Here is a 15546-nt window from a genome sequence, read left to right as displayed (position 1 = left end):
ACAAACCTCGAGCACTTTTTGTCATCTGTAGAAACACTCACAATAATTGTGCCACAGTCTATATGCTATTTATTTACATTTAGTGGTTTCGTAGTGAACTGAGACATAACACAATTAGATGTATGATACGAGATTGGATGATTGACTGGGATTAAACCCAGGCTTTCGGCTGAAATGGCTGAGACCACTGTGAATTTCGAGTGCAAAATGTATAGTAAATACAAGCAGCAAAAGAAGGGGAAGGAATCATGTTTGCCCAATTCGAGCCTCTGATGCCTCGTCTAAAAATATTCGTTGGTTGTAATAATTGCTTGATAAAAGTAGGCTTATACAGGCAGACCTCGCTGAGCGCAACCCCGCAGGAAACTGATTCGTTACAGCGCTCTTTGTCCTGGATAAAAAGAATAATAAAAAAATGTAAAAAGCACTTATGAGTGAGAACACGCAGCTGCGCTGGCAGAGGCAACGTGCCCACCACCATCATTCGCTCAGAACAATGAGAGCGACGACGTACGCTCGGAGCCAACCAGACCTGACCCCTCGCAATTCGATTATCACGATTCGTAGGCATGATTACATTGCAAAACAAAATGTGTTTATCCAGGTGAGAACTCACGAGACCAGGCACCACCTTAAATTAAGCTCGGAACAGAAAATTTTAATTAGGATATCAATCACTTAGATCACGGGGTCCTGGAGCTCTTCTCTGAGACTGACCCAGATTGGGAGTGCAGCAGCTCCCACACCACTGCCTTTTAAGAGGAGTACAGGGAGTTCTCGACTTACGAATACCCGTACTTATGAACCAGCTTCCATGAAATATATATTTACATTGACTTAAAACGAGAACTGAAATTTCAAACTGAACCACGAAACTATTTTATTCAGAGGCAATGTAATGAGTCGGTCTCACGCTGAGAGTGAATGTTTGTGTTCGTGCCGGACGGTCACGCTGTGGTGAGCAGTGCCATGGGGGGAGGGCAAATTTCGATTGGCCATTCACCTCATGGCATTTGTAGCCACCACAGCGGTGAAACGGGGCTCTGGACGGGTGTGAGGGGCTGCTAACCCTTCCACCTTCAATCCAAGTACCACTAAACCATGGTACAAACATCTAATTAAGCTTGTGCCATTTGGCGGAGTCAGGAGATTTAATCTTTACCCTCGGGGTTCCTCCAGAAACAGAAAAAAGCCACTGCGGGTGGCCACGTTGAATGTTTGAATGCTCACTGCGGAGGAGTGGCTGCCACTCCTCTGTCGGGAGCTGAACCGGTACCACTTGGATCTTTGTGGTATTCAGGAGGTCCGGTGGACCGGCTCTGGCTCTTGCCAGCACGAGGGGTGGACAGTCCTCTACTTGGGACAGGAGACTGCCAAACAACAGGGAGTGGCTCTTCTTCTATATAAACGAATGAAGGGGGTGTGGGAACGTGGTGGTGAGGTGTGGGAAGCTGTAAGCCCCAGGCTACTTTGGGCTCGCATGCCCATCAACCAGAGGTGAGGAGAAGTGGTCATGATTACTTCTGCCCCCACCGAAGACGAACATCCGTGGAGGGATGCAGGCAAGGCCAATGAGTCAGATGCCTTCTATGACCTTCTGTCACAGGTGCTAGCTAAAGTGGCCCCTCGGGATAGAGTCATTTTGTTGGGTGACTTTAATGCCCAAGTTGATCATGATGCTGGCATCTGGTCTGGGGTGATTGGAAGGCATGGGCCAGATCAGCTCAATAACAATTGTAGGAGGCTGCTAGATTTTTTTGCAGCCCAAAGGCTTGTAAATTTCAACACGCTGTTCTGGCATCAGCGCATCCACACAACAGCGTGGATGCATGCCGGGTACAATCAAGAACATCTGCTGGACTACATAGTGACAGAACAGTGAATGCGGGCCCATGTCCTTGACACCAGGACCTACCGTGGAGCTGATCTGCCCACTGACCATCGACTTGTCATATGTAAGATGCGCCTGCCATTCTTCCACTCCGTTGGTGGGTGTACACCCAGGACCCTATTCACAACCATAGTGGCCTGGTCTCAGATAGCTGATGAAAGTTGCAAGCGACAATTTCATCATCGCTTGCGGCTGGGGTTGGCATGGTCCCCCACTCCTCCTGATGTCGAGGGGAAATGGGCGAGGTTTAGGACTGTGGCTCATGCAGCTGCAATGTCTGTGTTGGATACACGATTCAGACCTCCCTAGAGATCCTGTTTGACAGAGGAGGTGTTCAGGCTGGCTGAGAAAAAGCAAAAGGCCCACTCTCATCGTCTACAACATCCCAAGTCAGAGAAAGAGAAGGCTTACCGCAGCCTTTGCTCAGAGGTTTGGAGAGCCGTGAGGCACTGCAAGGATGGGTGGTGGTCGCGGGTTGCTGAGGAGATGGAATCTGCCTCAGTGGCCGGCGATCAGAAATTCTTCTTTAATTACATTTAAAAAAGTAACTTGCAGCGCCATACCTATTACCATCATTAGGGAATAGAACGGTGATCCAATCTCCGACCCCCAGGAACAGGTTTGCAGATTTTCTGAGCATTTCTGTGAGGTCCTGGGGGAGGAGAAATCCCTCAGCCTGGAAAACATCGTGGGACAAAGTGGAGATGACCCTGCTGAGGCTGCTGTGCCTCAAATATTGGAAGAAGAAGTCACCTCCTGTGAGTGACTGGCTGAGGTGCCATCTGTTGAGGAAGTACTGAAGGCCATCCAGAGTGTGAGACCAGGAAAGGCACCGGGCAGAAACGATCTCCCAAGCAAAAGGCTGAGGGAGGGTGGCGTTTGTGCACATATTGCCCTACATGACATCAAAATAAAAGTCTGGATCCCTGGACGCGTTCTGCAGAATTGAAAGGATGCCCTGGTGGTCCCGCTCTTCAAGAAGAGGGCCAGCACAGACTGTAATAACTATAGAGGCATCTCTCTCCTCAGTGTGTCGGGAAAAGTCCTGACAATAATTATTCAAAATCAGCGTGCCTTGCCAGGCACGCTGAGGAGAAGCTTGTGGAGTCCCATTGTGGTTTGCACAGATGACATAGTTTCTGTCCGTTTGCTACAGCAAAGGTGTAGGGAATTCCAACAGGACCTACATCTCTTGTTTATTGACCTAGTCAAGGCCTATGATACCATCAGTAGGCCCTGGTCTCTGGGTTGTTCTTCATACTTTCAGAGTCCCTGACTCTCTGCTCACAATCATTAAGGACCTTCACGATGGTGGGCAGGCTCTGGTAAAGCTACGTGGCTGGGAGTCGGAGGAACCATTCCCTGTTCACCTTGGGGTGCGACAGGAATATCCTCTGGCTCCCACATTATTTAACATATTATTCAACCACGTAGTTTGTGAAGTGTTCGATGGCTGTACCATAATAATTGCCATCTGGTACAGATACAATGGGAGGTAGATCACATTATTTCACATATTTTTCAACCACGTAGTTTGTGAAGCCTTTGATGACTCTATCGGAATAATTTCCATCTGGTACAGATACAATGGGAGGCTGATCGACACCCGGGTGCGGTGCAGGGATGACTCCCTATTGGTCAACCATGTTATGTATGCTGATGATCTGGTGATGGCTGCTCACTCAGAGGAGGGGTTGGAGGCGCTGCTACTGAACTTGGAGTGTGCCACGAAGAGGTGGGGCCTTGCCATCAGCCCTACGAAAACTAAGCACCTACCTGGGTATTTTTTGACATCAAACACTTCACCCCCTTAACTCCCAATTGGTGATGGGGAAGTTTTGGAGAGAGTGCGGAGTTTTACATATCTGGGCAGTGCGCTCATGACCAGCTGCGGTTTGACAGCAAAGATATCACTCCGAATCAGTCGAGCGGCATTATATTTTCATTGGCTGCGTAATGCTGTGTGGAAGCTACCTGGTCTGGTACTCCACACAAGCTTTGGGTCTTCTAGGCAATGGCTATGCCTTCCCTTATCTATGCTTGCGAAACGTGGATGCCCCTATTGGAACATCTTCACTGGTTAGAAACATTTAGGCTGGCCTACGATCCATCCTGGGTTTAACCAGGCTGAATTGTGTGAGGAGCTCACAAATCCTTGAAAGGTCTGGACAAAGTCCCATTGGTGCACTCCTCCAGTAGGCAAGGCTGCGTTGGTTCAGTCATGTAGCCCGCATGCCCAACCACCGCATGCCTAAACAGCTTTTGTTCGGCCGGATAGAGGGGGTTAAACAGGCGCGGCATGAGTTAGAAAAGAGATGGAGTGATGTGGTACAAGAGGATGTGGAGCTCAGTGTACTTGCCGATGACTGGTACCAGCGGTGTCAAGATCGGCCTCTGTGGAAGAGGCTTGTGAAGGACGCTACTGGGCAGTTGGATGCAGTCGCCCTCCAGCAACAACGGAGTGCAGAGGAGCGATGCTCACAACAACGACCAGAGAACTGGGTGACTAAACAAAGCAAGTTGGCACAGTAGGGGCACATGTGGTACATCGGTCAGTGCTCTCAATCAGTCAACCCATGGCACCTGAGTATGTTCCGTGACCTCCTGCCAGTGGGCGTTTAACACTTCATGTGGCCTTAACGTGCACATAGTTTGGCAGAAGCGCCTTGTTGACGTCACCACCACTTAGTAGAAAATGGCGGTGGTTGTTGTTGTGCAATTGTGGTGACTCATTGCCACCCTTGTGACGACAAGCAAGTTAGCATTAGGACTGAAGGTAAGTGACAAATAAATACATATATTGCTATATCTTTTTTACTATACATGCAGTATTTTTTTACAGTTTTACATGCAAATATACAATATTTATTCTTAATTATGAGTTTAGCCATGCTTCCCTTTCAGTTGAACCCGAATACATTTGATAATACTGACCGTATGGGCATTTAAATAAGGAGTATTATTGTGTTCTGATCTTGAGAACCGTTCAACTTACGAATGGGTCTCAGAACGAATTCGGTTCATAACCTGAGGACTGCTCATATAGCATAATGCACTCGTGAGTACAGTACATAATACTTGCTGATGTTTTAATACTTCATTTTGTATTCATGAAATAATGTTTCTACACCTTTATTATTATTTGTGCTATTACGGATACCCCAATGGAGCCCTCATAAATTGCTCGTACGAAATAAATAAGTTCTCTAGGAACGCATTTTCAGCACTAAGCGAGGTTTGTCAAAAATTATAAATGATTGCACTTAATTTTCGGATAAATTTATGGTGGCTTAAAAGCCTTTAAGCTCTTGACGAAGGCAATAATACAGAAACCAGATAGACTTGTGATTAATAGATTTGGAATAACGTGTATCATTTCCCCTAATTATTGATGAACATAAATTGACATTGGTCTAAAATGCATTGCCCTCTCCCAAAAGAAGAAAATAATACTTGATGAATGTGTAAACCTAATTAGTAGTACTCTTTGGTTCTTTTGGTAAAGTCACGTAGGTAGAAAAATAATAAATCACGACGTTTCGATCGCAACACAAGCAACCGTCATCAGGTGAGAAAGAACTGCTGCAACAAGAGGTTATATAAGGTAGGAGGAAAGCTGCTGATGCAGACTGCTTCTAAAGGGTAGAAATGGACGTAGCCCAAGAGTCATAAACGGCTGCTGCGCATGAGACAAGGGGGAGGTCGGCGGCTAGCAAACAGAAGGCTAGCAAACGTCAGCTAATCCGAGGGGGGGGGGGGCTGCCATAACGGGTGAGCGGGTGGGGATGCAATTCACAGAGGGATCGGCGGCAGGAGGAGAGAGAGGGGGTTAGCCAAGAAGGGTCTGCGTGTGAATGTGACTCAGAGATAGAGGCCGACCGAAACTGAATTTTTGGTTTCAGCCAAAACCGAAACCAGACCGAAAGTTAAATATTGACTTTCGGCTGAAACCGAAGCCGAAACCGAAAGTTTAACTACACCTTTAGCCGAAACCGAAGCCAAAACCGAAAATTTAACTACACTTTCGACCGAGACCGAAACAGAAAGGTATATAACTGAAGTTACCGAACACAAGATTTATGAAATATGTCATGATGCAATGCTACTTTAATTAAAAAGAAATCTAGAACTTATCATTCAGAGCCTGCAGTAAGAGTCGCTAAATATCAAATCTTTAGGTGTTACTTACTTAGTAATTACATCCAAACAAACGGTATGTTATAGTTAAGAAATCGCCCAGCAGGTTGCTGCACCTTGTTTTGATCAGAATCGACTTTAGTGAAGTAATCCCACACCGCATGTTTCAACATTCTTCACGGTGATTAACTGCTCCGTTTATTAACTTTCATTTTCTACTTCACTCAGATTCGTAATTTCGTTATCACTAATTCGCTACAGGACTATTAACTAACTGAATATCAATATTGTCAGAATTCGAATCTCGGTATCAACACGCATGTAGACTTAAGCCAGGCATGTCCAAAGTCCGGCCCGCAGCTTCGGTCTTATAATGTGTTATTTATGGCTCGCTAGCTCTGTCAGAATAAATCATAACTTTAAAGATGTAATACCTCCTTTCACCACACAGTGGCAGCACCATTCTAATGCTATCTGACTGCATCTGTGCCGCGAACCCTTCTCGAATCATTTCTGCCATGGCGACTGCAAAAAAAAAGTTGACAGTGAGGGCCGCCGCTTTTACAATACTTCTGCACTGAAAATCGAAGCAATTGTGTTTGTCTAATTTTTAAAGAGACGGTTGCCTTGTTTAAGGATTTCAACGTAAAGAGACTAAACATGCTACAACATACGACAAGCTAACAGGGAGTGACCGCGCTGAAAAAGTGAAGCAACTCCAAGCTGATCTGGCATCACAACAGCGATTCTTCACGTGGGCCTTTGAGTCAAAGGAAAACATCACCAAAGCCAGCTACGAAGTGGTCATGTTAATAGCTAAACATGGCAAACCTTTTACTGAAGGTGCGTTTATCAAAGACTGTGTCATGAAAATGGTGGAGAACATTTGCCCCGAGAAGAAGCAAGAATTTAGGAATGTTTGCCTGGCACGCAACACTGTGGCACGGAGAGTTGAGGACATATCGTCAGATATTCAGAGACAACTGGATGCGCTGAATGTTAATCTTCAAGGAAAAGATGCAGTGGTGAGCCAGCTATACGCTCACATCAAGGCCTTTGGAACCAAACTGCAACTTTTCCAAAGACACTTGTCCCAAACAGAGCCCTGCATCGCGCACTTCCCAGCTTTGAAAGAGGTCATTGACAGTTTCCCACAGGACAAAATCGGTGCGCAAATGAAGAGTCATGCAACAGGTATCGCATCTCTTCCTGTGGAATTTAACAAACGCTTTCGAGACTTTGCAGTCATTGAAAAGAAGATGTTGGTTTTCTCTTCTCCGTGGACCCTAATTGTGCTCCTCCACAGTTGCAGCTGTAGCTCATTGAGCTGCAGTGTGATGATGAGTGCCGCGGAAAACACCAGAAGTGTTCTCTTGTTGACTTTTAATGGCAGCTGGACAAAAGCAGGTTTCCATAAATGCGGTCATTCGCTAAGAAAATGCTAAGCTTATTCGGCTCCACATATTTGTGTGAGCAAACATTCTCAGTCATGAACTTAAACAAGAATCGATTGAGGTCAAGGATGAGTGACTCCCACTTGCATGACATTTTACGCATCTCAACCACTGTCCTCAAGCCAGACCTGGTCTCTTTACTGAAATCTAGATCTCAGCATCACCCTTTTCATTAGTGTCAGCAAGTTATCTGTTCCTTGATCAATCTGAAATTGAGTGTTTTGAACGGTAACATCTTTCAATATTAACAGTGAAAAGCCTAAAGCACACTAATGCACTTGGACTTATGGCACTTGTTATATTAAGCTCTTGAATATAATTTGGTTATAACTGTTGATGTTATGTACCTGTAGATGTGACAAACTATTGCTTTCTGAAAGATCTTGTAAAAGACAAGGGCAAAATTCACTTGTTTTAAAGTTGAATGATAACAGACCACTTTGCATTACTTATAACTCCTGTTTAAAATGTTCATGAGGCACAGATATTTAACTCATGGAAATTTAAGGTATTCTATACAGTTTGTTCAATGTTACCTGACTGAATGAAAGGCAGAATTGTGTTTTTAGAGTTGTTCACATCTGCCTGAGTGGCTTATATTTGGTTACATTGTCATTTGAAAAATAAAGGTAATTGTGACAATGAAAATTGTTTTATAACAGTGTTTATTTTTACATAACTTTTGTGGTTAAAAAATGTCAGAAGGAACTATTGGCCCCTGGGCATCTTCACTTCATCAAATTTGGCCCTCTTTGCAAAAAGTTTGGACACCCCTGACTTAAGCGAGCGCAACACATAAGCCAAGGCGGGCAGGCGGCTGGGAACAGACAACAGAGGCACTTTGTTGTCGTCCCACCAAAGAGACTCTACCCACGTATACAGATGCAGGCTGCCGTCTGTTCACATTAGCAGACCACCATTACGCCTGTAACCTCGCTCCCAAGCTGCTGCTGCTGTTGCTGAGGTGTGTGTGTTTGCAGCGTATCGCATAGGATTGCCTAGCGCCGACTAACCAGCCGATAGGCAGAGAGATAGACGTAGCACTAGCGTTATATCCTAAAAATAGACCTTCGGTTGACGACCAAAAGTCAATATCAGTTTCGGCCGAAACCGAAACCAGACCGAAAGTTAAAAATTTACTTTCGGCTGAAACCGAATGTAAACCGAAAGTTACAAATTTACTTTCGGCCGAAACCGAAAGTATGCCGAAAGTGGCCATTTGCCAACTTTCGGCACCAAAACCGAATTTCGGTCGGCCTCTACTCAGAGAGTCGAGAGAAGCTGCTAATATAGGCGGACAGGAAGGGGAAATCACAGCCAGTTATGACCTAAACTGGTTAATAACGTCCTTCCAATGATTTCTCAGTTTGTACCCATCTTCTCGGTTGAAAATGTGTCTTTGTTTATATATCTGGATGGCTTCATGGACAAATCTTTGATGGTAGCCCGAAGGTTTGATGGTAGCCCGAAGGAGTAACTTGGTCTCGGAAAAAACAATATCGTGTGAACCCACCGCGTTAAAACAGTGATCAGCCACGGCAGAGGTATTGGTTCTGCCGTGTTTCAATCCTGTCTTGTGTTCGCGAACACGATCCGAGACATGTAACTGCAGACACAACTTAGTTTGTAGACACCAGGGTATTGCATGTCAGGAATCACATCCCTCACAGATGGGATCAAATCACAGATTTTGTGTACTGTGTTGAATCGAACCTGGATCTTGTGTTTGTTCAAGATTTGGAAAATATTTTTGGTAACACCTGCTATGTATGTATGGCAAGGTGATGGTTTTGATTGGGTCCTCAGATGGTTCTCTCCCCATGGTTGGGGATATAGCTTTGTGGATTGTGCGATTTGAATAGCCATTCATCTTGAGGGCTTGGTGTACATGCTCAAGCTCACTGGCTAGGTGGTGCTGGTCGGAGATGCAATGGGCCCTATAGTATAGTGTTTTGATGAGGGAGTTCTTCTGGGCTGGATGGTGGTGGGAATCAGGCTTTGGATAGGAATCCGTGTGGGTGGCTTTCCTGTAGACAGAATGTCCCAACGAGCCATCAAGTCTCTTCTCGAATCAAGACTAAATTTCGATTTAAAGCTTTCGTGACTGCAGGGATTCATCTTCTTCGTTCTTTCGGTAAAGTCACATAGAATGGAAATAATAAAATAATAAAAATAAAACATAATAATATAAAATTATCACGACGTTTCGGCCACAACGCAAGCAGCTGTCCTCAGGTGAAGAACAGGGCTGTTGGAAAGACAGCATCCGAATGAACACCACCAAGCTTGGCAGCGTATATTTAAGCTGGGTTAGAGGGGGAGAGCGCCTTGACAAAGGAATTTACATATCAACAGAGGAATTTAGCATATTTATGGAAAATGCAGATATGGGATTAGTCACTACTTGTGGAATATGTAGGTGGTGGGGGGGGTCTGAAAGTCATATTATGCTCGTGTATTATGTAGGATTAGCAGTAATAAAGGGAGGAAGTAGGATTAGCAGTAATAAAGGGAGGGAAATTTTTATAGTAAGGAGCTGCAGCAGCCAAACCACCACGTAAAAAAAAATATAAACTACATCAATATCATCAATATGCTCAATATCCCTTCTACGTGACTTTACCGAAAGAACCAAGAAGATGAATCAAGACTCATTAGTAGTGATGTTGGCATTATACTCTGAAACGTTTAAGCTTGTGAAATGCTGTGGTTTGCACTCGTTTATAAAGTCTAAACCTGACAAAATGTGAAATAAAAACTACAATACTGAGATGTGTGAGTACACACAAATAAAAAAAACATTATATTAAATAATGAGACGTAAATAAATATGACGACATTATGCTCCTGTGTGAACAATCGATTGAAGTTAAATTTTCCTGCCACAATATGACTTTTCTAAATGCAAAATTGCCAAAGGAAATCGCACTTAACCCGTTAGACACCTGTGTAAAAGGGAATTGAACGGAGACCCAGTCGACCAGATAGAGAAACCTACGCTTGTGGACGGGCCCATTGCGATAACATGAAAAGTTAAAAATGTATTTACGTTTTTCTTTACTTATTATCAAGAGCCACGTCTCATATTTTTACGTGAATAAGAGGGGTCATGTGGCACATGGAGTTCACTGCAGGGTTTTGCTGTCACTGCATCGAACATGTCATAGGCAGCCACACTGTTGGACACTCGCATCCCAGAGTCATTTGCACCTGACAGGAGCCAAGTTTGTGTCTTTTATTAAAGTTCAAAAACATCGCGTCAGAAACAAATATATCATGAACATTTTATCATAATTGGTCAACCGTAATTTTGGAATCGTTCAAACTGTCTACAAAATAGACATCTATTGAAAAAGAATAGCTTTCACTGCGAATTAAATGCATGTCTCTTTTAACGTTAAATAAATGTGAAATGTACGTTGCATGAGCAGTGCAGGATGACTGTATTTTATATAGATTCGTGTTGTATCAAGTAATCACATTACCTTGTAGACAGCTTCGTTGCAATCCAGAAGAAAGTCACAATGTTGAAAATCCAGAGACCCATATTCTGCCCCGTGCTTTCTGTACGCGCTGCCAGTTAGAGGCAAATTACATCAGCAATAAAGAGATAGTCCCGCCTTGTTTTCTTTCTGATATCACTTTAATCGTATCAATCAAATCTATACGTGTTTGGAAAATTCTACTTTTTATGCTTTAAAAGGAGAGCACCTGTTTGGGTGTGCAACTTCAGCGAGTTATGCAGGATATGAATTGTCAGTCACGCCTGGCAAGCCCAGTTTGCCGCCTCAGTATATTTATACCCTGCGAGCGGAATGTGTGAGGGAGTGGAGCAGCAGTCAATCTTGGGTGCTAAAACAGAGCTCCCTGCTGGCTAAAGTTAATAGTCATTGGGTGCTGCTCAAGTTATAGGACATGACAAACACCGGCTACTGATCCTCATCGTGACTGATTAGGCATGACTCAATGCATGTATAGTCTCTCGAAAGTGAACACGTAGCTGCACTCTCATTTGAGCAGCAGGGTGCATGCAGTGGAAACACTCCCTTCTCACAGCAAAAAACTCCTGAGTTCGATTCCTGACTGGAGCCTTTTTTTCATGGAGCTTGTACTGTATATATCTCCCCCTCGGGTCTGTATGGGTTTCTCCGTGTTCTCAGTTTTTTTTCCTCTCATAGCTAACTGATATGGGCAGAAAAATCCCAATGCTGAAAAATTATTGGAAAATGCTCAATTGGGATTCCACACAGCAGCATTACCACCCCCCCCACTGAGAAAAAACTTTGCAGGACCTCCTGAACAAGAGTCTTGAGACTCGGATAAACTTTCCCAGGGTTAAAAAAGCATAATATGTAAATCTACGAAGAGATGTACTGATATATTCTTTAAATAGGGCCTTAATGAAGAAATTGTATTATGGCCCAATACATGACAAACGTAAGTGTGCACTGAACACATTGAGAAAATAATTTTCTCTTTACATCTGCCATCATTGATGGTAGCAATGGTATCTGTATGTCACGTACAGTTAATATAATACTTTTTTTCAACGTACGGCAAGATTTCCCAACACAGGTGTGCTGCTCACAAACAGCAGGAAGGCACGACTTGCATCATCCCGTGCGTGCACATCGTCTAATCAACACAGCGCAGGTACAATTCTCTCAGCCATTTCGAGACCACCAGCTCAATAGCTGAATGAATGTGGTCGTATTGTAGTGTCATCGCATGACATGCATGCAAGGTATGTTGAGAGGCGTTCTGCTGTTTGTAAGCAGCACAGTTTTGCGTGATGTTAAATATATTTCTTTTCAGCCTGCACGACGCATTTATTTTCCGAACATGCAAACAAACATTCTCTGATAACACTGGTCTAAAATTTCTTAGACGTCGTCTGCTTCAGAGATGAAATGTGCTGTTTATTATGTATTTTGACGTGCTGAATTCAAACATGACAACGGAAACAACTGATTGGCTACTGTTCCCAATGTATTTACGTTTTTAAATTTTACGTCTATGTATATTGTGTAGATAGTAGAGTTTTACTCATAAATTGTAAACCTATGTCTTTTTATGTGTTTATGGTTGCTTTACATGATAATGTCACCTGTCCTGTTAATGTAACACTTAAAAAAATCAGTTAAAGGGTTATATAAATAACATGTATTATTAAAGAAAAGACAAACAACAATTATGTATAAATAAGTGCATAGTTTAGTTCTTATTCAGTGTCTTCTCGGCGCTTCTTGTCTTGTTTCTTGTATGTTGTGTGACATTGAATGAGTCACTGTAGCGCGTGGCGCTGGGAGATTGGTAGACAATGGAATTATGGGTAGAAGCCCGTTCTACCAGTTGGGCCCGTGGGCCAAGCCCGGATCCTTCTGGGGGATCCAGAAGGGTGCGTGGCCGAGGGCGGAGCCTGGCCATGCTGGGGAGAATAAAAGGCGAGCTCCAACTCATAGTAGGGGCTGCTGCCGTTAGGAGTGGAATTTGTCGTGCTGCTGTTGACGTGGTCCCGACCCAGTATGGAGTTATCCCCTATGGCTGTGAGAGCCGGAATAAACAATAGGGATAATGCCTCCTACTAGTGTCTCTGAATTAGTACACTACATATGCATTAAATGGAGCATCTCTTGTCACTGTCCAGCAATAGTCTGCAAGCATTGATGGGCTCCATTTGCCCTGAAAGCGTTTCTTCATTGTTGCAATATCCTGATGAAATTGCTTGCCATGCTCGTCGCTCACTGCTCCGCAGTTCGGTGGGAAAAAATCGAGATGAGAGTGCAAAAATGTATCTTTAGTGGCATGTTGCAACCAAAGCTTTTGTATGCCTTGAGGAGTTTTCCACCAACTCCTTGCAGTTGTCTGCCTTGTTGTTTTCAAGAAAAACTGTTGCCACTAACTGGAAGGCTTTTCCATGCTGCCTTTTCCTTGTCACGCAGTGCGCTGTCAAATGCATAATCTCGAAGAAGTTCACGAATCTGAAGACCAACTAAAACACCTTACTTTATCTTAGCTTCACTTAACCTTAGACATTTTCCACGGAGGTACTTGAAAGCTGCTTGTGTTTTGTCAATGGCTTTGACAAATTTCTTCATCAGACCCAGCTTGATGTGTAAGGGTGGTAACAAAATCTTCCTTGATTCAACAAGTGGTGGATGCTGAACACTTTTCCTCCCAGGCTCCAAAGACTGTTGGAGTGGCTAATCTATCTTAATGTAGTGGGAATCTCTCGCATGACTATCCCATTCACAGAGAAAACAGCAGTCCTTTGTGTATCCAGTCTGCAGACCAAGCAAGAGAGCAACAATCTTAAAATCGCCACAAAGCTGCCACTGATGTTGGTCATAGTTTATGCACCTCAAAATTTGTTTCATGTTGTCATATGTTTGCTTCATATGGACTGCATGACCAGCTGGAATTGATGGCAAAACATTGCCATTATGCAGCAAAACAGCTTTAAGACTCATCTTCGATGAATCAATGAACAGTCTCCACTGATGTGGATCATGAACGATGTTGAGGGCTGCCATCACACCGTTGATGTTGTTGCAGGCTACAAGATCACCTTCCATGAAGAATAATGGGATAAGATCCTTTTGACAGTCACGAAACATGGAAACCCAAACATCACCTGCCAGGAGATGCCACTGCTGCAGTCTGGAGCCCAACAGCTCTGCCTTACACTTGGGTAGTTCCAAATCCCTGGCAAGGTCTTTCAGTTCAGCATGTGTTATGAGGTGTGGTTCAGAGGAGGAGGATGGGAGAAAATCGGGGGCATGTGACCTTGATGGTTCAAGACCAGAAGTGTCATCCTCTTCCTCGTCTGACTCAAGTGAGAATGATTCTGGTGCATTAGGAACCGGCAGTCCTTCTCGGTGGAGTACTGGGCGTATAGCTGATGGCATTTTTGGATAATGCACAGTCCACTTTTTTTTCTTTGACATACCTATCCCAATTGGAGGCACCATGCAGAAGTATCAATTGCTGATTTAATCTGTTGGCTCTCTCCAAATCATTGGCACTGCAAAAGGCATATATTTCCTTTTCCTCTTCAACCACTGGTGAATATTTGTTGCACAAGTGTTGCAGAATATGCGTGGGGCCCACATCTTGTCCTGATCTCCAAATTTGCAGCCAATAACCATAGTGGTTATACTGTGCTTTTGAGATGCAAAAGTCACTTAACCACAAACATAGCAGAAGTTATCTGCTTTGTTCACACCAGTACGAAGCATCTCTGCTCACTTTGGCTCAACAGAAATGTGTCTCTTTGCAAAATCAAACACTGATATATAAGAGAGCACGACACTGCATGATTTCTAGAGCTGATATAAGGCAATTTATTCAGCAGAGGGAAGTAAGCCTAGTTATGATTGCATCATCCATAACTTCTAGGAATAATCCATAATGTATGATGCAATAGCAGGTCCAGATTGCATCCTTCATTGTTTTGCTTAAAAAGCAAGTACTGTCCAAACCCAGTCATATATTTATTCATAGATCCAGTGAAATATTTATTTTTGTCATCTCTGGTTTAAACTGAGATCCCTTCCTTTTAGAATTCACTTATCCTCCGCCATTCCCAAGCCAAGGGTCGTATATACTGACCCAGCAGCATATCTTGAAAACTAGAGCCAATAACTAATTTTAAGCATCATTTTCATTCTCAGTGACCCAGAATTAGTAAAGTTGGACTACATTTATTTCGGAAGAATTTTGGCTGTCGACCAGTGTAACATATGCATTGGTCTTTGAAACTAATTGGCTTACACCAGAGATAGACAGCCTTTTGAGACTGGCAAAAAAGTCCCATATATATACAGAGAGTGTTGGATTTTAAATAAATGTACTGCGATTTTAGATGCACACAAGATACAAAACCTGTCCAACCTGAAACTAATACTCGTTAATGACTCTGAAAAAAAGATGCAATCGTTGTAATGATTTGCATACATTTTTCAAAGTTTTAATACAAATGCTTAAACAAATTTTTTCAAGTCCACAGCATTTGAGGAAAAGTTATTTCATTTCTATACGCTTATGCTATTGTTCATAATCAGA

The 15546-nt window shown here is 43.5% G+C and overlaps 1 protein-coding gene across 1 annotated transcript in view; it reads right to left on the bottom strand.

Annotated features, from left to right (window-relative positions):
• The window catches only part of LOC144934678 (glycine receptor subunit alpha-3-like), a 37336-nt gene extending 26307 nt beyond the window's left edge, over window positions 1-11029 (bottom strand). Inside the window, exon 1 of the mRNA XM_078860728.1 lies at window positions 10968-11029. Within this exon, the coding sequence (XP_078716854.1) occupies window positions 10968-11029 (62 nt within the window). The remainder of the gene's footprint in view (window positions 1-10967) is intronic.
• Window positions 11030-15546: the final 4517 nt, after the last annotated feature.

Source organism: Lampetra fluviatilis, chromosome 11 (assembly GCF_964198595.1).
Source record: "Lampetra fluviatilis chromosome 11, kcLamFluv1.1, whole genome shotgun sequence".
Classification (NCBI taxonomy): domain Eukaryota; kingdom Metazoa; phylum Chordata; class Hyperoartia; order Petromyzontiformes; family Petromyzontidae; genus Lampetra; species Lampetra fluviatilis.
The sequence above is the reverse complement of the archived record's forward strand: the minus strand, read 5'-3'. Positions and strand labels throughout refer to the sequence as shown.